The 24,046-nt window shown below is 46.1% G+C and overlaps 1 protein-coding gene across 1 annotated transcript; it reads left to right on the top strand.

The window, feature by feature from the left end:
* Positions 1-3,351: 3,351 nt before the first annotated feature.
* BSPRY (B-box and SPRY domain containing) lies at positions 3,352-23,656 on the top strand. Its single transcript, XM_059925378.1, has 6 exons — positions 3,352-3,585; positions 6,544-6,642; positions 13,438-13,668; positions 14,863-14,888; positions 20,921-21,045; positions 22,246-23,656. The coding sequence occupies exons 1-6, from the start codon at positions 3,367-3,369 to the stop codon at positions 22,770-22,772; spliced, it is 1,227 nt and encodes a 408-aa protein (XP_059781361.1). The 5' UTR covers positions 3,352-3,366; the 3' UTR covers positions 22,773-23,656.
* The last annotated feature ends 390 nt before the right edge of the window (positions 23,657-24,046 follow it).

Below are 24,046 nucleotides of genomic sequence, written 5' to 3' on the forward strand. Positions count from 1 at the left end.
TGCCACACCTTCAAGACACCTCCTCCATCATCCTTTCTAGATCAGCACCTCCGTCAGGCCCTCCTTCCTATAACAAGTGAGTCTTTTTCGTAGCTCTTATCACTTACCAACATTATATTGCATATCCATGTGTTTTATTTGTCCTGGAGAGTAGACTTTGTTCTTCTTTACTATTGTATCCTCAGTGTCTTAAATATGGCCTGGCACATAGGTAGATGCTCAATAAATCTGTTGAATGACTAAAATGTAACAAAGGTGTCCATTCTTCTCTGTCCCCTGCTCACTGTGTCCTGTCTAGGCAAGCCCTAAAGTTCAAATTCAGCCCTCCCCCTCCCACCAAGGCTCCAGAGGTCACCTTAGAGCAGCAGCTTTCAAACATTTTTGACCATGACCCTCAGTAAGAAATATATATTCAATCCCCAGTGCTCACTGAAACAACCAAAAAACCCTTACTATGAGCAATGTTTTCTGCTTCCTTTCATTCTTTTCTTTCGTTTCGTTTTTTTCTTTTTTCTTTTCTTTTCTTTCCTTTTCTTTCTTTCTTTCTTTCTTTCTTTCTTTCTTTCTTTCTTTCTTTCTTTCTTCCTTTCCTTCCTTCCTTCCTTCCTCCCTTCCTTCTCTTTCTTTCTCCCTTTCTTTTTCTCTTTTTTTAAAAATAATTTTATTTATATTTTATTTTTGGCTGCGTTGGTTCTTCATAGTGGCGAGTGGAGGCTACTCTTCGTTGCAGTGCGCGGGCTTCTTATTGCGGTGGCTTCTCTTGTTGCAGAGCACGGGTTCTAGGAGCATGGGCTTCAGTAGTTGTGGTGTGCCAGCTCAGTAGTTGTGGCTCACGGGCTCTAGAGCGCAGGCTCAGTAGTTGTGGCACACGAGGTTAGTTGCTCCGCAGCACGCGGGATCTTCCCAGACCAGGGCTCAAACCCAAGTGCCCTGCATTGGCAGGCGGATTCTTAACCACTGTGCCACCAGAGCAGTCCTCTTTTCTTTTCTTTCTTGTCTCCACCGTCTTAGGGCAGTGTTTCTAGGAGCAGCCATAGGGCACATTTGTAGCCTAGTCTTAGCACAACTGCCACAAATGCAGATTCCTGGGTCCATGACACACTTGTGAATGAGAATCTTACTGGGAAGTCTGTATGCTTAACTACCCCTCTCCCCCGACCACTCCAGGTGATTCTGAAGTCTGATAAAGCTTGAGAACCACCACTTGGGAGTTTATGAGTATCCTGACGCTTCCCATGGGGACATATGTTGGGCAGGGCCTGATACACATTAAGGGAAGGGGCTGATCCTCCAGTTCCAATCTAACTCAGCCCCTGAGTGCTGGAACAGATGATTCCAATTTTATGAAAGTAAATCCATTCCGACCTAAGCCCCTTTCACTGTTTAGTCCCTCTGCCTGGGAGCGCTTCTGGAGATTTTGCCCCTGCTTTCCTGCCTCCAGTCCTCCTAGGGCTACCACTGCTCTAAGGCCACACCCATTGAAGGGGCCCTACTTTCCCCAAGGACCTTAACTCCTTCTTCTCCCCCTGCTCTCCCCAGTCTCTTTTCCCTCCACACAAAATCGCCTTCTGTTTTATGTGTTCTTACCATACGGTTTAATAGCCCTCCGCTGCTTCAGCCCTTAGAATAACAACAAAAAATTCTAGCCACAATGTCTATGGTGACTCATTTCCATCTCCATCCCCAGATGAAGGCAACACTGTTACGAGGACTTCACCCTTCCACTGGGATGCACTAGAAACTTCTTTTCATGCCAGGAACACTGCACCCCCTTAGCCAAAGAATCTTACACAATTTTCATCCTGAAAACTTGCTACAAGTATATTTACAGATCCTTACATGTATAATAAAACTTTTATTAGCCCCTAGGGTATGCCATACACCCAAGCTAAGCACTTTGCAGATAAGAGCCCATTTAATTCTTGAAGCAGCTCTCAGGGATAGATACTATTATCGCCCCCATTTTAGAGATGAGGAAACTGAGGCACTAAATAATCTGACCAAGTTCCCATAACTGTAAGTGGTGTAGATCTGGGGCTGAAGCTGTAGGCACTGAGAGAAGGGAAGGATTCTCTTCTCTTTGTATAGCTGTCGCTTAGAGGGGCCTCGGGGTTGAGGTGTCTGAGCCCCAACATGCAGCAGGATGTAGTGATGTGTTTCTTTAGCATTTTGTTCTTACAAGTGTCCAGTTTCTGAACTCAGAATACCCTCTGTCACCCGAGGCCTGGCCCCTTCTCCCTTTGGCTGAGTTCTCTCCTCAGCCCTCTGCCAAGACCTCCTAAAGTGGAAGTTGGGGGCTGGGGAGCTGCACTCTCCCTGTATACCCAGGCAGACTGGTCTGGACCCCCCGCAGAGGGTTCTTTCTGGCTTTAGATTCCTTTATCAAATCCTAAGAAAAAAAGCCCCAAGACAGCTCAGGTATTATTAGCAGTACTTCCTTCTGGGGATGGGTTTTTCATCCATGTGCTTATTTGCACATTCTATTTTCTTCAGTAAAGATGCATTACTTTTTTCAATACTAGTTTAAAATTTTTTTTCAAATTAAGAAAACTTGGATGTAAATACTTTGGGGAAATCAGCCTAACACAGATGTTCCACCTTTGGCCTTGATATGCAATTTAAAAAGTATGAATCATATTACCACAAGTCAAACTGCCTGAGTTCCAATCACACTACTACCAAATAGTAACTGTGACTCCCCCTGGCAAGATCCTAAATCCTCATAAAAATGGGGATCATAGTAGTACTTTCCTTGTACTATTAGCAGACTCTTAGCAATTGCAGCCACTTTCTGAGCTCCAGATACTGTTTTGTGTTTTAACTCACTTAATCCTCAGCACAAGTCTGTGAGGTAGTTACCCACGTAATGCCCGTTTTGCAGGTGAGACACTGGAGGGTACTCAGCCAGTAAGCTGCTAAATGGGATTTGAGCTCACACAGTCTGACACCAGAACCTAGCTTTAAGCAACTTGTTTAAAGTTGCCCGTCAAAAGGAGCTGTTGTATTACATGATGGAATGCTTGTAAAGCGCTTAGCAAAATCCTGGCACTTAATAAGTGCTCAATTAATAGTGCTCAGTTTCCTACAATCACATAATATTTTGTGTTTTATGTTTATTATAAAACAAACACACACAAAACGCGATTTAATTCAGCAAAAAATCTAAAAGTCTGCTGAAGCGGGCGGGGTCTGTCCCGGGGTGGGGGCGGGGTGTGGGCGGATGCCCACCCGGCTGCCAGAGCCCGGCGGGAGGAAGAGCCGCGGCCAGCGTGCCAGGCGCTCGGCGGGGCCCGGGGGCGGGGTCAGGGAGGCCCCGCCCAGCCGCCACCTGCGACAGGTGGAGCGCGCGGCGTCGGGCGCTCGGCCATGTCAGTGGAGAGTGCGGGGCAGGGGCCGTGGCCCGGGCCGGAGCCGGGGCCGGGGCCGGGGTCCGAGCCGGGGCCGCTCTGCCCCGAACACGGCCAGGCTCTGAGGTGGTTCTGCTGCTCTGAACAACGGCCCGTGTGCGCCGCCTGCGCGGGACTGGGCGGCCGCTGCCGTGGGCACCGCATCCGCCGGGCCGAGGAGCGCGCGGAAGAGCTGCGGGTGAGCGGACGTGGGAGCTGGTAGGCGGCGGGCTCCGGAAGAGGGGGCGCCGGCGGGGAGGCGCTGGTCCGGGAGTCCAGGCTCCGCAGTGGCACTGGCTGTAGAACGAGGCGGTTAAGGGTGTGGCTTCTGGAGTCAGGCTGACCTGAGTTCGATTCCCACCTCCATCAGGTCCTCCCTGTGACTCTCGTCATCTCTGAGCCTCAGTGTCCTCATTTGTAGTTTGGGGGCATTAATTAGAGTTTTTGTGCGATGGGGCCGGCCTTGGGCAATAACGGGCTCCACTGCTCCAGTTGTCCGGGACAAGGTGTGCCTCAGCTTCCGCCCCGTTAGTACCTTGATAAAACTCGGCCCCTCCTCGCTCCTTAGCCCCTCGACTCAAAGCCCCTCCCCTCATCCACCCTTCAGGCTTCCTGGTGAGGTGGTTTCTTTTCCCTTTCAGGATTGGCCTGGACTGTACTTCAAGCCGATTTCACTTGGGTAAACGGAGCGGGCGGGGAGGATATCGGGAGGTTCCTGCTGGAACCCTTCACGTAGGGTTTCTTTCTCCCCACCTCCACTTCCAGCTTGGCTCCAAGCTAGCCACCTTCCTGTCACCAACCTCCCCTGAGATTGGAGAGTCAAGACACCATGGGGCTTCCTGCCTCCTTCCACCCCAGCTGTGGTCCCTGGGGGTTTCCTTGCAATTTGATTAACCTGCTTGATTCTCCCAACCTCTCCCCGGAGTTCTGCCCAGCTGTGAGGCCAGAGGGCTGGACAGTAATAAACATACCTGACAGGGTGCTGGGACGGGGGATTCAGTTATTCAACGGCACGTGAAGGCTCCTGGTTGGTCCTACTTGTCACCACCTTCCCCATAGTGATGATGAAAATAAGCTTGGATAATGTGGTATAATGAACTTGCACAATGGATAGAGACTTTGCAAGTTCCAAAGCACTTAAATATCCGTTGTCTCATTCCAACCAGACCTTTGAAGCAGTGGCCCTACATTTTACAGATGGGGGAACGGAAGCCCAGAGAGGGGAGTAACTTTTTCAAGGTTCCTAATGTTCAGGGGCTGGACCAGGGGAGTCACTGACTAGGCCAGAGAAAACCACCTCTGCTTCAGTGGTTGGAGGGAGGAAGTGATGCTAATGGGAGTGAGAATTTAATAAAACCTTAAAAACAAAAGTTTCCATCAAGGCTGAATCTGAGTGGTAGAAGGAGTGAAGGCTGGGCCAGGGTGGCAGGCCTGCTGCTTGTTTTGGAATGCACTCTGCCCCGGAGCAGGGCGCCTTCCCTGAACCCTGCTGAGGCCCTTAGCATATTCATCTTCTTTTCCTGGAGGGAGATGTGTCTTGCCCTCTCTCCCTCCAATTTTGAGTAGACTGTGGCTTTTTTGCAGGCTTCCCCTGTCCCTCCAGACAGCAAAGAAATTTTGCCCCAGGGCACGATTGTTACTGAACTGGGCAAAATCAGCCCCAGTTCAACAACCTGTCTCTTACCTTCTGGATACCTGCCCTGTAGCTTTTCAGAAGCTAGTCTCAGTTCCCTCAATCCTACGGTGTGTGGTGACCACAGCTTCCTTCCAGTTCACTCAGTTCTTTAACTGTGTATTTGGACCGGTGAAGGGTAAGACTGATTCCTAATTGTGGTTGGAAGGATTTACAAGAGCTGCCTAGAAGAGACAGCTGAGTCGCCCTTTGGCAGATGGAACTGGGGCAAAGCTCTCAGGGGAAATGGTGCAGGAACTGCTGCTTGGAAGGGCTCCAGTTGTTACCTGGAGAAATGGAGTAGCAAAGCAGGGGCCTGGCCATGTCTCCTTGGGCAAGTCACTTCTTTGTGAGCCTCAGATTCTTCATTTCTAAAACTCTCCCCTGCTCTCATGGCCGATGCTCACAGCTTCGGGATCTGTGAGCTGCTGAAACTCTTGTGACCAAGGAAGTGGGTGTTCATTCATTCAACAAATATTTATTCAGGGCCTTCCATGTATAGGAACTCTCTTCCAGGTAGTAGGACATAGAGAACAAGTCAAAGTCATGGTGCTTATGTGCCTGAGGTGGGGGAGGCAGATACCAAAAAAAGGTAAACAGACCCATGATATACAGTCAGAGAGTTAAAACGCAAGGGAGAAAAATAAGCTAAGTAAGGGAATGGGGTGTGGGGATGGTCAGAGAAGGCTTCTGAAGAGGTAACATGGAGTCGGGGAGCAAGACATATATGGGAGAAGACTGCTGGAGACAGAAGAAACAACAGGTGCAAAGGCACTGAGGTCAGGACAAGTTTGGTGTGTTTATGCAACGGTAAGAAGGCCAGTGTGGGGAGTGGTAGGAGGTGACATTGGAGAGATATGCAGATATGCAGAGTCCCGTCAGGTAGGGCCTTGTTGGCTAAGTTCTCACTGTGGGTGTATTGGAAAGCCATTGGAGGGTTTTGAGCTGGGATGAGACTTGATCTGATTTCCTTAACAAAGGTGGCAGTGGCTAATGGGCAAGGGTGGGTGGGAGGTGGTCAAGAATAAAAGCCCAGTTAGGAGACTCTAACAGCTGTTCCTGTGAGAGATAAAGGTGATCTGGGTGGAACAGCAGAAGTAGAGGAGACCAGAAGTGGCCAGAGGAGAGAGAGAGAATAATAAAGGGCCACCAGATTTAAGGATAAAGAGGGAAGTGGGGCCACAAAAGGGGATGATGGACAGTGAAAAGTGCTAAGACTAATGTATTGGTGACTCCATCTAAGCTGAAGAATTGTTGGAATGGAGATTCTAGGGTACGTGATCTAGAAGGATGGGAAGTGGTGGGCAGGGTGCAGGATCCTTGAAATGAAGATCTTGGAAGTTGTATAGTTTTCAATAATGATGAGATCTGAGATAATGACCGTGGAAGTGGGTGGCTGAGGTGGGGTAAAAGGAAAAAAGTCACTGGAATGGAGTGAATGGACCAGTGTGGATCAAGACACCATGGGTGTCATTTGTGTTGCAGAACAAGATTGTGGACCAGTGTGAGAGGCTGCAGTTACAGAGTGCTACCATCACCAAGTATGTGGCTGACGTCCTGCCAGGGAAGAACCAGAGAGCTGTGGTAGGTAATTCTTCTGCTTTCCCCCCTCCTCTGGGCCCCCTCCTAGGATAAGACCTCAGCCTTAGGGGCTTGGACCAGTCTATGGTCCCTTCCCAACCTCACAGACTCATTGTGCTGTTAGCAAAGTTGGATGCCCAGGAAGGATGGTTTCCCCTCTCTCTGAGCCTTGGTTTTGCCATCTGGGCAGAGTGGATTATTCCCAGCTCATATTTGGTGCAAAGACTCCGATAGATGATGACTTTCTTCAGGTAAAGGATCAGGAAGGGTAGCATTCATTATCATCTTAATTATTTTGTGCTCAGCCCCAGTATTATAAAATAACCTATGGATTTTACATTGCATTATTCTTTATGACAATCTTATGCAGTAGATGGTAGTAACATCCCTGTTTACAGATGGGGAAATGGGTCCCGTAGAGGTTAAATGACTCACAGCCTCCTGCCAGAGTCAGTTCTATGAGCTGGGTCTTCTGACGCTCAGCAGGTGATCCCTCTGCAACACCTCACTGCGGATCCTTTATTCAGTTGACTCATTGCCACTGCTGCATCTTTACTCTCAAGTATGCCCTTCAAGGGCAGGGGCTATGAATTTCTTCCTGCACATCCCCTCCCTCATTCCCCCAAAGTACATGGGGCAGGCTTGGCACTATTTTAGTATTGGGTTGGCCAAAAAATTCGTTCAGGTTTTGCCATACCATCTTACGGAAAAACCCGAACGAACTTTTTGGCCAACCTAATTTAAAAAATAAATGATTTTGATTGCAAGGAACAGAACCCAGTTGAACTGGCATAAGCAAAACAGAGAATTTCTTGGCCTGATACAAGAGTCTTTCAGAACCTAAAGGGGACTAGAACCAGGAACGAGCAAGCTGCTAGAAGTCTAGGCAACTATTCTGTGTACATCTCTGTTTCTCTCTGCATGATGATTTCTCCCTCTCTCACTCTCTTTTTCCTCAGCCTTTTAATTTTCTTGTCTTAAATGCACTGGGTAAGACCTCGGTACAGTGTCAAATAGAAGCTTTTGTCGGGGAATACTTACAACATTTTGCCATTTATTTAATTATTTAACAAACCTCTGTGAGCACCTACCACACACCAAGCACTGTTGGTCTATGTGCTAGAGATTCCACAGTGAACAAAACATACGAAAATTCCTGTTTTCATGAAGCCTACATTCTAGTCAGGGGAGAGGGCTAATAACAAATAAAATATATGCTATATCAAAAGGTGATAAGTGCTATGGAGAAATATAACAGGAAGTGGGATTGGTCATGTTGAGGATGGGGGTTGTAATTGCATATGCTGTGATCAGGAATCCTAGTTAAGAAGATTGATATTTGCACAGAATTTACGGGAGGTGAGGGAATGGACCATATATCTGGGGGAAGAGTGTTCCAAAAAGGGGGAAAGGCAAGTGCAAAAGCCCTGAGGTGGGGGTGTACCTGGCAAGTTGGAGTAGCAGCCAGGAGGCCTGTGAGGTTGAAGCAGAGTGAACAAGTGAGAAGGCAAAGGAGATGAAATTAGAGAGGCGAGCAGTGCAGGGAGCTGGGTAGAATCCTCACCGGTCAAAAGGCTGGGTAAAAGGCTGGGACTTTGCCTTTTATTTGGGGAAGGTGGGAAGTCATTAGAAATAAGACAGTATGACTTAAGATTTAAAAGGAGGGCTCTGGCTGCTTTGTTGAGAAGTGACCATAGGCAGCAAAGGTGAAAGCAGGGAGACCAATTAAGAAGCTGTTGCAGTAATCCAGGTGAGAGACATGAGTGGTTTGGACCTGAGTGATGGTGGTAGGAATGGTTAGAAGTAGTATATATATATGTGTGTGTGTGTTTTTATTTTTTTCTTTTTTGAAGGAAGAAACCTCAGGATTTGCAGATACATTGGATGTAGGCCATGAGAGAAAGGGAGGAGGGGTCAGGATGACTCTTACTTTTTTTGATTTGAGCAACTGGAGGGATGGAGCAGCCATTTAACAAGGTGGGGAAGGACTGCGTATAGAGTGATGGTTGGTGGAGGAGGAGATTAGGAGTTCAGTTGTATATGTGTTAGGTTGGAGATGCCTATTAGACATCCAAGTGAAGATGTTGAATAGGTAGCTGGATATATGAGTTGGGAGAGGGCTGGGCTGGAGACATAAATTTGAGATTCATCAGTGTACAAGTGAGTGTATAAAGTGAAAGCCATGGGAAAGGATGAGATCACTAAGTAAATAAGTGCAGATAGAAAAAAGCAGGGGAACTTCCCTGGTGGTCCAGTGGTTAAGAATCTGCCTTCCAATGCAAGGGACATGGGTTCGACCCCTGGTCAGGGAACTAAGATCCCACATGCCACAGGGCAGCTAAGCCTGTGTGCCACAACTAGGGAGCCTGCGTGCCACAACTACTGAGCCCGCGTGCCACAACTAAGACCTGACACAGCCAAATAAATAAATAAAAAGTGGAAACAACTTAAAAAAAAAAAAAAAAAGCAGGGGTCCAAGGACTGAGCTCTAGGGCACTTCAACCTTTAACCATTGAGAAGATAGGAACAGGCAAAGTAGACCAAGAAGGAGCAATCAATGATCTAGGAGTAAAATAAGAGTGTTGTGTCCCACAGTAGGTTTCAAGGAGGTGGGGGAGATCATTGGTGTCAAGTGTTGCAGAGAGATCAAGTCAGGTGAGAAATGAGAATGGACTATTTAGTAACATGCTCATCACTGGAGATCCTGGCAAGAGGAGTTTTGTAGAGCATTGCCTTGAAAGTTTGATTAGCGTGGGTATCAGAGAGGATAGGAGAAGAGCAATTTGGGATAGTTGGCCTAGATGACTCTTGAGGAACTTTGCTGTAGAAGGGAGCTGAGAAATGGGATGATAGTGGAGGGGGATGTGGGATCAAGAGGGTTATATGTTTGCTTTGTTTTTAAGATGGGGGAAATTACTCTGTGTGTGTATGCTGATAGGAATTGTCCAGTAGACACGGGAAAATTGATGCAGGAGAAGGGGGGTAATCTGGTATAGCAAAGGGGGTGGGATCTAGTAAATAAGTGGAAGGGTTGGCCGTAGGTAAGAGCACAGGCAGTTTACCCACAGAAATAGGGAAGACAGAATGTATGGACACAGGTGCAGGTAGATGGGTGGATGATGGGCAGAGCTCATTGAAGTTCTCTTTTGATTGCTTCTATTTTCGTTATTATTTTCTCTTTATAATTTTTTTCCTTCAATTTTTTAGGGGTTTACTCTGTTGTTTGTTAACTTCCTGCGTTGAACACAGTCTATTGATTTGAGTCTTTTTTCATTTTCAAAGTGAGCATTTAAGCTATATATTTCCTTCTAGATTGACAGAGGGACATTCCACAATTTTGATATAGTATTTTCAGTTTCATTCAGTTATAAGTATTTTAAAATCTCCATTATGACTTTCTTGTTTTGCTATGTTATTAGATTTTTTATTATTTTATTAATTATTTATGCTTTAAAATTTCCACATGTGTGGTTTTTTTGTTTTTGTTTTACTGATTTCTAACTTAACTGCATTGTGATGTGTATGATAGCAGTTGTTTGAAATTTGTTGAGACTTGCTTCATGCCCTAAAGGATGGTCAATTTAGGTGAACGTTTCACATTCACTTGAAAAAATGTGTAGGATTCTATATATGTCTATTAATTAAGCTTATTAATAGGTTCAAATCTTCTCTATATTTACTAATTTTTATTGCCAGATTTATTGATTACTGGCAAAGGGCATTTATATTTTCATACTATGCTGTGAACTTGTCTATTTTTCTTTATAATTCTGTCAATTCTTTTTATATTTTGGTGATATTTATTAAATGTGTATATTTAGATTTGTTATATATTCCTGGTAAAACATCCCTTTTATCACTTTGTAGTGACCTTTTATGGTCAGGAATTCTTTTTGTCTTAAAAACTATTTTGTCCTTTATTCATTACTAGGCTAACAAGTGTTTTCCAGATATATTGCTTTCTTTCCTTTTACTTTCAACTTCTTGTGTTCTTATGTTTTAGGTGTGTGTCTTAAAACTGGATTGTGTTTCCTTTTTTAAAAAAGTCCAGTCTGATAATCCCTGCATTTTCTATGTAGTCCACTTTTTCTATGCTTTTTTTCTTCCTTTCCTCCCTTCTATTGAGTTAATCAACCGTTCCTCCCTCCTTTTTTCCCTGTGCTAGCTTGAAAGTTATACCTTCTATTTACAGTCTATTTTTGGTCCCCTTAAGATTTTAACACAAATAAATACTCAATGTCTAAAATGAATCAACCCAAATGATACAAGTACCATAAGAATGCTTTCAGTCAATAACCCCTCAGGTCTTACATGTTGTTGTCCAATATTTTAGTTAAAGTACATCTTTTAATAATTCCCTCATTCATAGGAAGTTTTCCATTTTCATTTATTTATTTATCTATTTATTTATTAATTTATTTAGGCTGCGCTGGGTCTTTAGTTGCGGCATGTGGGATCCTCATTGCAGCATGCGGGATCCTTTGTTGCAGCACGTGGAATCTTTAGTTGCGGCATGCAGGCTCATAGTTGCTACATGCAGGCTTCCCAGTTGTGGCATGTGGACTCCTTAGTTGCGGCATGCATGTGGGATCTAGTTCCCCGACCAGGGATCGAACCCAGGCCCCCTGCACTGGGAGCGTGGAGTCTTCCCCACTGGACCACCTGGGAAGTCCCAGAAGTTTTCCATTTTTGATCAGAGAGGTCTTTATTGTGCTCTAATTTTTGTATGATGGTTTTAGATGAGTATAAGATTCTAAAGTAAATCACAAGCCCTATTCAGGGCAGCTAGTTGAGTCCTCAGCTCTTGATTACACTGGTTTTCAGTTTCCTCTCTACTTTTGGACTCCAGGGGATTTCCTTTCCCGAGCTGCCAGAGTAGCTTCACTTTTTTTTTTTTTAATTTTATTTATTTATTTATTTATTGGCTGCATTGGGTCTTCATTGCTGTGCACAGGCTTTCTCTAGTTGCGGCACGCAGGCTTTCTCTAGTTGCGGCAAGCGGGGCTACTCTTCATTGCGGTGCATGGGCTTCTCACTGCGGTGGCTTCTCGTTGCAGAGCACGGGCTCTAGGCGCACAGGATTCAGTAGTTGTGGCTTGCAGGCTCAGTAGTTGTGGCTCGTGGGCTCTAGAGCTCAGGCTCAGTAGTTGTGGCACACAGGCATAGTTGTTCCGCAGCATGTGGGATCTTCCCGGACCAGGGCTCAAACCCGTGTCCCCTGCATTCGCAGGCGGATTCTTAACCACTGCGCCACCAGGGAAGCCGTAGCTTCACTTTTAAAAGGATGTTTTGGGCTATTTTTCCAGCACTTCTGTGTTTTGTTCTGGGAGGGAATTTAGTTTATTTAGGCATATCTTTGGTGAGCAAAGTTTTCTTTTTTCTCTGCTATTTTTTTCTGGGAATGACTCAAGAAACATGTTGAAATTGACTGCAGCCTTCTTGTCCGGGAGTATCTGATGCATATTGGGTCTGTCCTTGATCCTGATCACAAAGTACAAATGTGGCTGCAGAGACGCACCCATGGGAAAGGCATTGAAGTGGGATAGAGAGAAGAGCAATACCTAATGTAATCAAATATTTATGTGCTGGGCCTTGTTCTGTTTACTTTATATGTATTAACTCATTTAATCCTCACAATAGCCTTATGAGGTTGGTACTATTATGATCCTCATTTGACATATTAGAAAACTGAGGCACAGGGAAGATAAGTAATACGCTCAACGTTCCACAGATAGTAAGTGGAACAGCTAAGATTTAAACCCAGGCACTGTTTCTACAGCCTAATTTCCTAACCACTGCGTTATGTTACCTCAAAAGAACACTGGAGTTGGAGTCTGAATCTCTGGGTTCACTTGGCCATTCATTCAGCCACTCTCTCTTCTCCATTGGGCAAATTGTGGGTCTCAGTTTCTTCTGAAGCAGGTCTTCAGGGGCAGGGAGTGAGGAGAGCTGCTGGCTACCTGTGACTTTCTGGCATGAAGGAAACAGTTCTGCTCTCACTTGTCTGGCAAGAGTGCAGGAGCTTCATGCAACAATGCCTTTGAGGAGGATTGGTTACCAGATGGCATTGGTATAGGGGAATAGTGTTGGACTGAGAGTCAACAGAACTGGGTTCTAGCCCCTGCTCTGCCATTGACTTGGCATGTGAGCACTACCAAGAGATTTTTTACTAGTTGGAAGAAACTTTCCCATTCAGTCATTCAGTAAATATTTGAGCACCTACTCTGTGCTAGATGCTGTGCTACCTGCTAGGGGACACATGTTAACTTCATTGACTTAGAATTGATTTCAGCCCTCCTGCATGGAAGGTGAGAATTCTATCATGGAAGCAGTTAGAATGAACAGATTTGGGAAGTAATGAGCTTTTTGTCCTCAGCCATGGTCAAAATATTAACTGGACTACTGTTGGTGTGCATCCTGTTGATGGAGAAGACTTTTTAGTCCTTTCTGCTCTGCAATTCTATGATTCTCTGACCTTGGTCTCTTGACCTTGGGATTCCCAACTGTGAAAAGCAGGTGATTCCAGCTGATCTGTAAGTCCTGCCCAGCTCTTTCATTCTGTCATCTTAGCTCCATGAGATATGGCCTGGATGTCTGGATCTCAAAGTTCTTTACCCTAAACCACATTTGGGAAATCTTAGGGCTCGGATGGTTTAAGCACTGTTTAAGCACTGCCCTTACTGTACCCATGGCAGACATTGCTAGTCAATCTCAGCACTCCTTCCGGCTGAGCCCAAGCCCTCCTAATCTTGACTGGGGCTCTGCCAGGACCCAACTCCTCGTTTTATCTTTTGTCAGAGCACAGCCAGTGCAGCACGGGAACTGGTCATCCAGAGGCTGGGTCTGGTGAGGAGTCTGTGTGAGAGCGAGGAGCAGAGGCTGCTGGAACAGGTGCATGGTGAAGAGGAGCGGGCCCATCAGAGTATACTGACACAGCGAGTCCACTGGGCCGAGGCACTGCAGAAGCTCGACACCATCCGCACCAGCCTGGTGGACATGCTCACCCATCTGGATGACCTCCAGCTGATTGTAAGTCAGGCAAGGGTGAAGACACAGCCAGTTGGCCAGACTCCCCCAAGGTCTGAAAACATCGAGAATGTTTATTGGTAGGAAGTAGGTGGAAAGTGATAATTTGGAGAATGTTTATTGGTAGGAGGTAGGTGGAAAATGATTAATTTGGAAAAGGGATGAGACAGGGCAATAAAACTATATGGATTTTTTTTTTTTTTGTACTTGGCAATTATTCTTTCAATAGTGAGCAAATATTTACTGAGTGCTTACTGTATGCTAAGCATTGTGCTGTGGGGTGGAGGTATAGGATACAGCTGTCAGCAACTCACAGCCTATGGAAGAGACAAATGTATAAAACTGATAATTAGGATATGGAGGGATACGTGCTATGGTAGAGGGCACTACTGGGATCTGGGGCCCCTGCAGTCCAGCCTTGAGGGAGTGGTAGTCAGGGAAGGCTTCCTGAATTAAGCAACTTAGAAGCTGATGCCTGAAAGACAAGAGTCACAGCTTTATTAAAGGAAGTGGGGAGGAGGAGAGAGACCAGAAGCTTGAAGAGAGAACACTGCACTGACAAGAGGTCCACTGCAAATACAGAGCTCATCCTCACTACTAACACCCAGAAATTACCATGGCCAATATGCTGGTACATATCCTTTCAAAGTATTTTATATAGATATGCAGGTACCTGCAGTTCTAAGGTGACAGTGCACCATCTGAGTAGATGCGCCAAGCAGAGAAATGAGAATGTGGAACAACCGAGCTGTCCCGCTGCAGTTCAAGGGGGGCGGTTTCCGTGACTGTCCCAGATTGTGCGTTCATTTCGTTACACAGCTTCCATGTGCCGAGCACATTCTACCCCAAACGTTGGGACAGTCACAGCAGAAGATTCAGAAAGAGTCCTAGCCGTTGAGTCGGTGACAGGCTTGGTGGGGGATGAAATGTTGAGTTAATATGTGATTGTCCTGAAGTGTAGCTGAGGGAAACCCAGGATGCCATGGGACACAGGGGACAGAGGGGTTCATTGATGGGGGAGGTATGTGAAGAAGCATCCATAAAGTTTTGTGCGGGGTCTTAAAGAAGGAGTAGACGTTTGTATTCTAGAGTTTCTGTCCACGTGGAGCCCTCCATGCAAGTTGATTATATTTAAGTCTTGATGACTGCCTCCTGGGTTTCTGGTGCCAAGCCTGACTCTGCTTTCTTTTCTCACAGCAGAAGGAGCCGGAGATTTTTGAGAGGTGAGTATGGGCCCCGGTATTTGCTTGGGCAGTCACGGAAACCATGGCCTTAGGCCTCTACTTAGTGCATTGCCGTCAGGCCCTGCTGCTCCTGGGAGGAAGCTCATGGCGGGCAGCTGAGTACCTTCCCTGAAGCCAGGCTCAATGGACAAGGGTCTTCCTGCCCCTAGCTTGGAGAGCTGCTTTAGACCCATGTGGAAGGGCAATGAAATAAATAATGAGTCAGAGGCTTGCCATGGGCTTTCTTTTTTTTTTTTTTTTTTAATTTATTTATTTATGGCTGTGTTGGGTCTTCGTTTCTGTGTGAGGGCTTTCTCTAGTTGCGGCAAGCGGGGCCCACTCTTCATCGTGGTGCGCGGGCCTCTCACTATCGCGGCCTCTCTTGTTGCGGAGCACAGGCTCCAGACGCGCAGGCTCAGTAATTGTGGCTCACGGGCCCAGTTGCTCCGCGGCATGTGGGATCTTCCCAGACCAGGGCTCGAACCTGTGTGCCCTGCATTAGCAGGCAGATTCTCAACCACTGCGCCACCAGGGAAGCCCTGCCATGGGCTTTCTTAAATATTATCCTATTAAAAAATGTACAGTCACCCTGTGGGAGGGGTTTCCCACCCCCATCTACATTTGAGAATGCTGAGGCTCAAAGAGGGGAAGGGACTTGCCTAAGCCCCAGAGCTGGGGCTTGGACCCACACCTGACACCTGACCCAGTACTGTCTTCTCTACCTCACTTCTCCTTTCTCTGATGCAAGAATCTTTGAAATTTAAGTCTGCATTACCACTCAAAACTTCATTTTAATTATGCAATAATAAAAGAATTTCACCAGGCCCTAACTGATTCTGCAAGGTTCTGAGATCCAAGAGCCTGAGGAAGTGGCCAAGAGGGTGTAATTTTCCAGGCAAAGAAATTAAATTCTTACACTGTGTGTGTGAGATTTCAGAGCTGTACTTGGGGAGCACAGTCCATTCTTCTTTATTTTTATATTTAAGTTCAATAGCAATACATGTGCATGGGAGAAAGAAAAAATTTTTCACCAGTATAAAACCATTTAAAATTAAAAATGTCTCCATCACCTCTTCCCAATCCTGTTCCCAAGTGGTGATCAGTTTTAACAGTTAGATGTGTGTCTTGTAGGCTTTCCTATGTTTAGTCATAGGAGAGTGTGTGGGATTTTTTTTTACTCTTAAAATTTTTTTTTGAAAACGTAGATGGGATCGTTTCATACTTGTTTTATAACTTATCAGGCTATCTATCTTGGAATCTTTCCATATCAGTACATTTATATTTACCTCACTTTTTGGAAAGTCTTTGATCTATTCTACAGTACAGATGTTCCTAAATTTAATTTACTGTCTCCTTACAATCTTTCCATGCTTCTGCTAGTCTTCTCTTTCTCCTTTATCTTCATCATCTTCCTTTAGCAGTTTGTCCTCAATATCAAGCTGATCTGATTTTTGAAATAATGTTTTATCTTTATTTTTTGTTTTGAAATATTTTAAACTTACAGAAAAGTTGCCAAAATAGTATAATGAACTTAGAAATATTTTATTTATTTATTTATTTATTTATCTATTTATTTTTGGCTGCTTTGGGTCTTCGTTGCTGCGCGCGGGCTCTCTAGTTGCGGTGAGCGGGGGCTACTTTTCGTTGCGGCGCATGGGCTTCTCATTGTGGTGGCTTCTCTTGTTGCGGAGCATGGGCTCTAGGCGCACGGGCTTCAGTAATTGTGGCACGAGGGCTTCAGTAGTTGTGGCTCATGGGCTCTAGAGCGCAGGCTCAGTAGTTGTGGTGCGTGGACTTAGTTACTCCACGGCATGTGGGATCTACCTGGACCAGGGCTTGAACCTGGATCCCCTGCATTGGCAGGCGGATTCTTAACCACTGCGCCACCAGGGAAGCCCTGAACTTCGAAATATTAATTGATAATATTTGGCCACATTTGCTCTCCCTGTTTCTTATCTGTCTCTTCCTGTCTGTCTGCCTATCTATCTATCTAATGTATATATAAAACAACTTATTCTTTTCTGACCTATTTGAGAGTAAGTTGCAGAAAGCACGACTTTTAATCCCTAAATACTTCAATGTGGATTGCCGAAGAACAGACATTCTCTTACATAACCACAGCATACTTATTTATTTATTTAATTTTGGCTGCGCTGCGCAGCTTGTGGGATTTTAGTTCCCCAACCAGGAATTGATCCCGGGCCCTCAGCAGTGAGAGCGCGGAGTCCTAACCACTGGACTGCCAGGGAATTCCCCCACGGTGTATTTATTAAATTCAGGAAATCTCATGTTGATGTAATACTATTATCTAATACACAGTCTGTATTCAAATGTTGCCAGTTGTACTAAAAATGTTCTTAACAGTGTTTGGATTTTTTTCCCCCTGATCCATCTGCTCTTTTTAAATCTGTAATTGTGCCTTAACCTTTTATTTTCTAAACACTTTTAAAGAGTCTAAGGACAGTTTTATAGACTGTCTCGCAATTTGAGTTTATTTAATGTTATCTCATGATTAGATTCAGGTTATGCATTTTGAGCAGGAATATTTCATAAGTGATTTGTCCTCAGTCCATCATACCAAGCGACACATAATGTCATTGCCTTGGGTAGAATCTGTAGATTGCCTTGGGTAATATGGTCATTTTAACAATATTAATTCTTACAATCCAAAAACACGGTGTATCTTTCCATCTGTTTGTGTCATCTCCAATTTCTTTCATCAGTGTCTTGTAGTTTCCTTAGTACAGGTCTTTTACCTCCTTAGGTAGGTTTATTCCTAGGTGTTTTATTCTTTTTTTTTTTTTTTTTTTTTTGGTATTTTGTTCTTTTTGATGTGATGGTAAATGGGATTGTTTCCTTAATTTCTCTTTCTGACAGTTCGTTGTTAGTGTATGGAAATGCAACAGATTTCTCTATATTAATTTTGTATCCTGCAACTTTACCAGATTCGCTGATGAGCTCTAGTAGTTTTCGGGTGGCATCTTGAGGATTTTCTATGTATAGTATCATGTCATCTGCAAACAGTGACAGTTTTACTTCTTCCTTTCCAATTTGGGTTCCTTTTATTTATTTATTTTGTTGTCTGATTGCTGTGTCTAGGACTTAGTTTGCTTGTTTATTCACTTATTTAGTATCAATATAGACTCATTGATTCTTATTTTATTCAGTACATTATAATCTGTTAGTACTATTATTAATTTTGATCTTCAAAGTCTCCCAGATTTGGCCAGTAGGAGCCCCTTCAGGCCAGATCCTGTGTCCTTTTGACAACTCCTCATCATTCTTTGAGTACTTTCTTGCTTTCTGGCACAAGAAGATATCCTAGGCTCAGCGTGTTCTTTTCCTGCCTCAGCCTGGAATCAGCTAATTTCTCCAGAGTGTCTTGGGTTTTTTTAGTGGGGAATCGTATTTAAAAACCAAGATTGAGGCATTAGGTGTGTTCATTGCTCCTGATGCGTCATTGCTTCCAGGCCTTCCCAGTGGACAGCATACAGAGCTAGGGAGTGTGTGTGCATGTAACTTTTTTATTCCTGAGTTTGTATCACAACTTCTAATTCCAGTCAAACACCACATGATTTTTCCTTTGCCTTCTTTTATTCTATATCTATGTTGTTCTTCTTTCACAGTGAGAACCTTGGCTCCCAACAACAGCAATATATTTATTCATTTGTTCAGTCCTATGATACATGCAGCATTGTTTGAGAGTTGCTAAACCCATAGTATGATTGACAAACCTACTAGTAGAGCTCAAGACTTGTTTGTAGTCCTTTGTGCCTTTGTGCCTTTAGACTGAGGGTGCATACTCTCAAAGTAGAGTCGGCCCTCCATTTCCATGGGTTCCCCATTCATAGATTCAACCAACCATGGATTTGAATGTTTTCGAATCTGCAGATGGGGAACCTCAGATACAGAGAGCTCGACTATAAGGGACTTGAACACCCCGTGGATTTTAGTATTTGTGGGGCGTCTGGAACCAGTCCCCCCAGGATATGGAGGGATGACCGTACTGTTTTCAAAACCTGTTTGTTGGCCCCCAAGGTTATTTCCACATCCGTGGCTGAGCTCAACCCTGGCCTGCCACGGCAGCAGGTCCCCCTGCACAGTCTGGGTATTCTGTTCCTGGCCAGGGCCCTGCTGTGTCCCAGCCCCATTTCACTCCTGCTCCTTTGGGGTCACGAGTTTTCTCTTCTGTACTATGAGGTACCTGGACCAGGTGGTTCTCTAGACTCTAGTGTCTACGATTGGCCTCCGATTTGCTCTGATGATGATTTAGCACGGCAGACACCAGCTCCTATTTCCTCCTCACCTGTTGGCTGGGGCTTCTCCAGAGCCAGCCTCAGTGCTTTGAGAAGATGGCAACAGAGCCTCTCTTGTCCTGACCACAAGGAGCCTTTGTAACCAGAGCCTGCTTTCAGCTTTTCTAGGGCTCTGTTAACCTCGCTCCTCCCAAGCCAGAGCAGTCAGTGTCAGTCTTAAAAAAAAGAGCTCACATCTATGAGGAGACATGCCCCACCCTCTCCCCCCCCCCCCACCCCATCCTCTGTTTATGGACAGAGCCACAAGATTTGGAGAAGAGAGTGTGTGCTGTCACTTCTCTGCTGCCTGAGCTCAAAGGCCATCTTTGGGATTAGAGGCAGTGGGAACAAGAGAAGCCACTGCAATGAGAACCCCGCTTTTAATATATTTTCTACTAAAAATCAAGCTGTCAAGACAGGAAAATATTACCAGTTTTGTTATGACAAGAAAACAAGTAAGAATTGTGAATTCACAAAGGATGAAAACACAAGACATTGATCTCATTATACATACATTATTACAATAAGCTGATTAGCTGTGGACTATTAAAACATTTAAGACTTCACATACACACATGTACCTTGAAACAAGAAACACAGGACAATTTTAATCTTTGATATGTCATAACTACCAAGAGAAAGAACATCACTGATTTGAGTCTAATTGTTTTCCTGGCATACAATCACTATATAGGCCAGGCCTAAAGCATACTGTATATTGTTAAAGACATCTTTAGGCAAATGTAAGCATTCTCATTTGGGAGCTTTTTCTCCCTACCCAAACTGGCTTTCTCAGAAGCCAGTTCAGAGGTCTGTGAAGCCCTGTGGCGAGCCCTCACTTTGCCCCACACCCCTTCAGATTTTACTTCAAGTCAGGGGAAAGATTATGTTGAATGGTGCCTGGATCCCAGCCTGGGTTTGTTCTGTTTTTGCATGGAGGCAAGAGTTGAATCCAGGTCTTCTTTTTAGCTTGAGTGCTTTCTCTGAATCTCCGTTCTTTCCTGTCAAATGGAATAACAACTGCCTCCCAGGTTATAGCAAAGATCATATGAGATTCTCTATAGAAAACAGCAAGCCCAGAGACTGGCTGCTTAATAAATGGCAGTACTCCCCTCCTAAGCATCTTATGTTCCCAAAGCCCTTCCAACAAAACCCAGTCCCCCCTGCGAGCTGAAGAGAGGTAGTTATTGGGAGCAAAGTGCTATGTCTACTTTATGGTTGGGGTGATCACTGATAGTTCCTTCTTGCGTGACCCTTCAGGGCTGTTTGCATTTTAAGAGCAGAGGAATGGCTGTACCTTCTGACCACACCAGTAGATTTTGCTGCAATAGGTTTTGTAGGAAGGCAAGATTTTCTCCACGCAGGTCGGTGGAGTGGAAAGACTGCGGCACAAGAGGCTCAGGTCCTCCTCCCAGCTCTGCTGCTAACTCACCAGAGACACTGGCAAGTTGCTTCCCCTATAGAACACACTGACTACAGGTTCTGATACTGGCAGCAAGTACTTACCTCCCTGTAAACCGTGTGCCTTGCTGGAATTAAGGCTCCAGGGCATAGAGGGAATGCCCACCTTCTCTTTTGGCTCCAACCCCCTTTTGGGGCTCCTATGTGGGGCCTGGCTGCCATTCTTTGTGTCACCCTCGTGGGAAGAGGATTTGACTTCTGTCCCCCTCCTGTATTGATCCAGATACATTTCCAGAACCTTCCTAAATCTCTATTTTTTTTTTTTCCCTGCATAAGGACGGAGGAAGCAGAGGGCATTTTGGATCCCAAGGAGTCGGAAAAGTTAAACTTTAATGAGAAGTGCACTCGCAGCCCACTACTGACCCAACTCTGGGCGACAGCCGTTCTCGGGTCCCTCTCAGGTTAGGAGCTGCTGGAGCCTGGCACCAGTTGGAGCAACTGGGCTTCTGTCTGTCTGTCTGTCTGTCTGGGGTTTGCTGCTGGGTCACAGTGGGGACCGGTGCATCTGGGATCTCAGCAACCAGTGGTACTGGATGCAGGCTTGTCTATGGAGTCAAGGTCCTGGACAGGCCTGGGGCAGCTGCGCCAGGTCCTCCCTGTTTCCAGACCAGCCTGCTCTGTGGTTGGGTCTGGGATAAATCTTGTTCCTGGAAATTACGTCCTCCTTAAGTCCTGCCCTAGTGCAAGAGCTCAGTATTATTTCTTGGAAACCTAGTTTCTCTTTAAGAAGATATAATTGATGGGCAACTGGAGAGCATCTGGAACGAGAATTGAGCTGCCCAGATTCGTCTCACTTACTAACTTAACATTGATCAGGCCAGCTAACATGGTCTCCTGCCTCCAGGAATTCCCCCTGAGTGGGAGGGTTCTCAAAGCAGGCTTCCCCCAAGCTAGGTGGAAGCTTCCACACTGCCCGTTGTGGTATTTTCACAATTCACAGAAAGGTTAGTTTAATGGATTGAATTTTTCTCAGTTTTAATCCTCCCTCCCTGCACGTTATCCCTAAAACGTTAGTACAAGCTATAGCTCATCTTCTCTAGATTCTGGTATCCAATAGTGCCTGATCTGCCAGCAGTCCCATTTAGGTAGTTGTAGGAAACTGTATATCTGATGCTTCCAAGCCTCCAGGAACCATGTCGCTAGGACAAGTCTGATCTGGAAACTGCAGATATGCCCAACTAGAATGCGGTATGATCAGTGTTAGATGCTAAATGTAGGAACAACATGCTGGGTCTTCATTTTGCCCCTGCCACCAACTTGGTGTGTGACCTCGGGCAACTCGCTTCTCCTCTCTGGGTCTTATATCTATCAAAGTTAACAGATGAGGGTCTTGGACTAATAATAACTACTGTGGTCATGGCCACAATTTATTGAGCACTTATTAATGCTCGGCACTTTACATGCATCATCTCATTTGATCCTCACCTCCACCCTGTGATAAGTCCTATTCTGATCCCCATTTTACAGATGAGGAATCTGAGGCTCAGAGAGAGTAAATGGCTTATCTGCCAGTGAGTGGTGAGGAAGCCCTTTGCTACATGGCAGGGCCAGGTTAGGGCTGAGGGTGGGCCTTGGGCAAGTCTGAGAATTCTTTCTGGCAGGCACGGAGGACGTGCGTATCAACGAGAGGACTGTCAGCCCCTTCCTGCAGTTGTCAGATGATCAAAGGACCCTGACCTTCAATGCCAGGAAGTCCAAGACCTGTGCAGATGGCCCGGAGCGCTTTGACCACTGGCCCAATGCCCTGGCCACCACTTCCTTCCAGGCTGGGCTGCATGCCTGGATGGTGAACGTCGAGAACAGTTGTGCCTATAAGGTGGGTGTGGCCTTAGGCCAGCTGCCCCGCAAGGGTTCTGGCAGTGACTCTCGTCTGGGCTACAATGCCTTCTCCTGGGTCTTCTCCCGCTACGACCGGGAGTTCCGTTTCTCACACGATGGGCAGCACGAGCCCCTGGCACTGCTGCGCTGCCCAGCTCAGCTGGGGGTGCTGCTGGACTTGCAGGCACAGGAGCTGCTATTCTACGAGCCAGCCTCGGGCACGGTGCTCCACACCCACCACGCGTCCTTCCCTGGGCCCCTCTTCCCAGTCTTTGCTGTGGCTGACCAGACCATTTCCATCATCCGCTGACCTTTGGCCATGGGGAGACCAGGTCTACCTCCCCACCACCCTTTCAGGCCATGTTTCTACCCAGTGTCTTTTTCCCAGATGTTGCCTGTGCCCAATGGGCAGCTTTTAGGAGGGGTTCGGGGTACAACCATTAAAAGCTGGGCATCTGTGGGGAACCTGCTACTCCCTGGGCCTTGGTTTCCCAAATGCACTGTGCATCTGCCCCTCTGAGGGTGTCTTGTTCACCACTTTATCTCTGGCATCCAGCATGGTACCTGGTGCAGAGTGAGCGTGCGATAAATATTTGGCCAGCAAGTGGACGTATGGATGGATGGATGGATGGTGGATGGATGGATGGATGGACAGGTGACTGGATGCATGTGGTAGACTCTTCTGGAGCAGCACTGCCCCCAGTAGATGCCGTTCTCTGGCAGAAAAGCCTGTGGCTGAAGCTCTGTCATCCCCTCAGTTCAGTGTTTCTCAGTCCTTTTCATGACATGGCATACAGAGGAAATATTTTTCTAGCACAAGGACAACCTGGAAGGGATTTAGAACTCCTGCCAGGCTGCTGTTGGCCAGAGGACTCTGGCCTGTAGGGCTGTGTCCTCCCCCAGGTTTTGCGTAGCCCCTGGGAAGACTGAGGGGACCCTGTCTCCAGGTAGCCTGGCTGCGGCACACCCGTCGGCAGTGCTGCCTCGGACTAGCCAGGGCTCCAACCAGCACCCACCCGTGGCAACAGGGACGAGCTTCTTCCCCAACTGCAGCTGATGCGTGCTCCCAACTAATGCCTTCTCTAACATAATGTGGGGACCAGGGTGAGGCCTTCAAGCCAGAAAGGGCTGAGGGCGCAAGAGGGCCAGCCTTAGGGAACATGTACATTATTAAAGGTTTTCAAAGATTGAAAATTTCTTCCATGTTCTTTGTTGGTAATTGGGCAAATCCCCCAGGTGCCAGCTCAGATCTTAGTGGTATGTTTGCTGGGAAAGGGATATCTTCCTCACCCCCATCCACATTCCCAGGTGTAGGCGGGAGGCAGCTCAGCATACACAGCTGAAAGAGCCTGGAGACAGGGTTCTGTGCCCTGCATTGCGGGGACCAAGGGCAAGTCCCTTCCTGTCCTCTGAGGAGGTCACTTTAGAACAGTGGTCCTCCCATTTTGTTTCATCTGGGAACACAGTTCAAAGGCAATCTTACCTGCAACTTACCTGTAAGGCTCTTGGGCTCAAAGATGGGGGCCAGAGCCCTCCCCACTCCTCAGTTTGCTCAATAATTTACTTGAAGCACTGGGTGGATCA

Source organism: Balaenoptera ricei, chromosome 6, assembly GCF_028023285.1.
Source record: "Balaenoptera ricei isolate mBalRic1 chromosome 6, mBalRic1.hap2, whole genome shotgun sequence".
NCBI lineage: Eukaryota > Metazoa > Chordata > Mammalia > Artiodactyla > Balaenopteridae > Balaenoptera > Balaenoptera ricei.

Bases quoted from the DNA above. Each gene is read 5' to 3' on its own strand.
- BSPRY (XM_059925378.1), top strand. From the start codon at position 3,367: ATGTCAGTGGAGAGTGCGGGGCAGGGGCCGTGGCCCGGGCCGGAGCCG. The intron at 6,643-13,437 runs GTAGGTAATTCT...ATCTTTTGTCAG, and splicing joins GGAAGAACCAGAGAGCTGTG to AGCACAGCCAGTGCAGCACG. The intron at 14,889-20,920 runs GTGAGTATGGGC...TCCCTGCATAAG, and splicing joins GAGCCGGAGATTTTTGAGAG to GACGGAGGAAGCAGAGGGCA.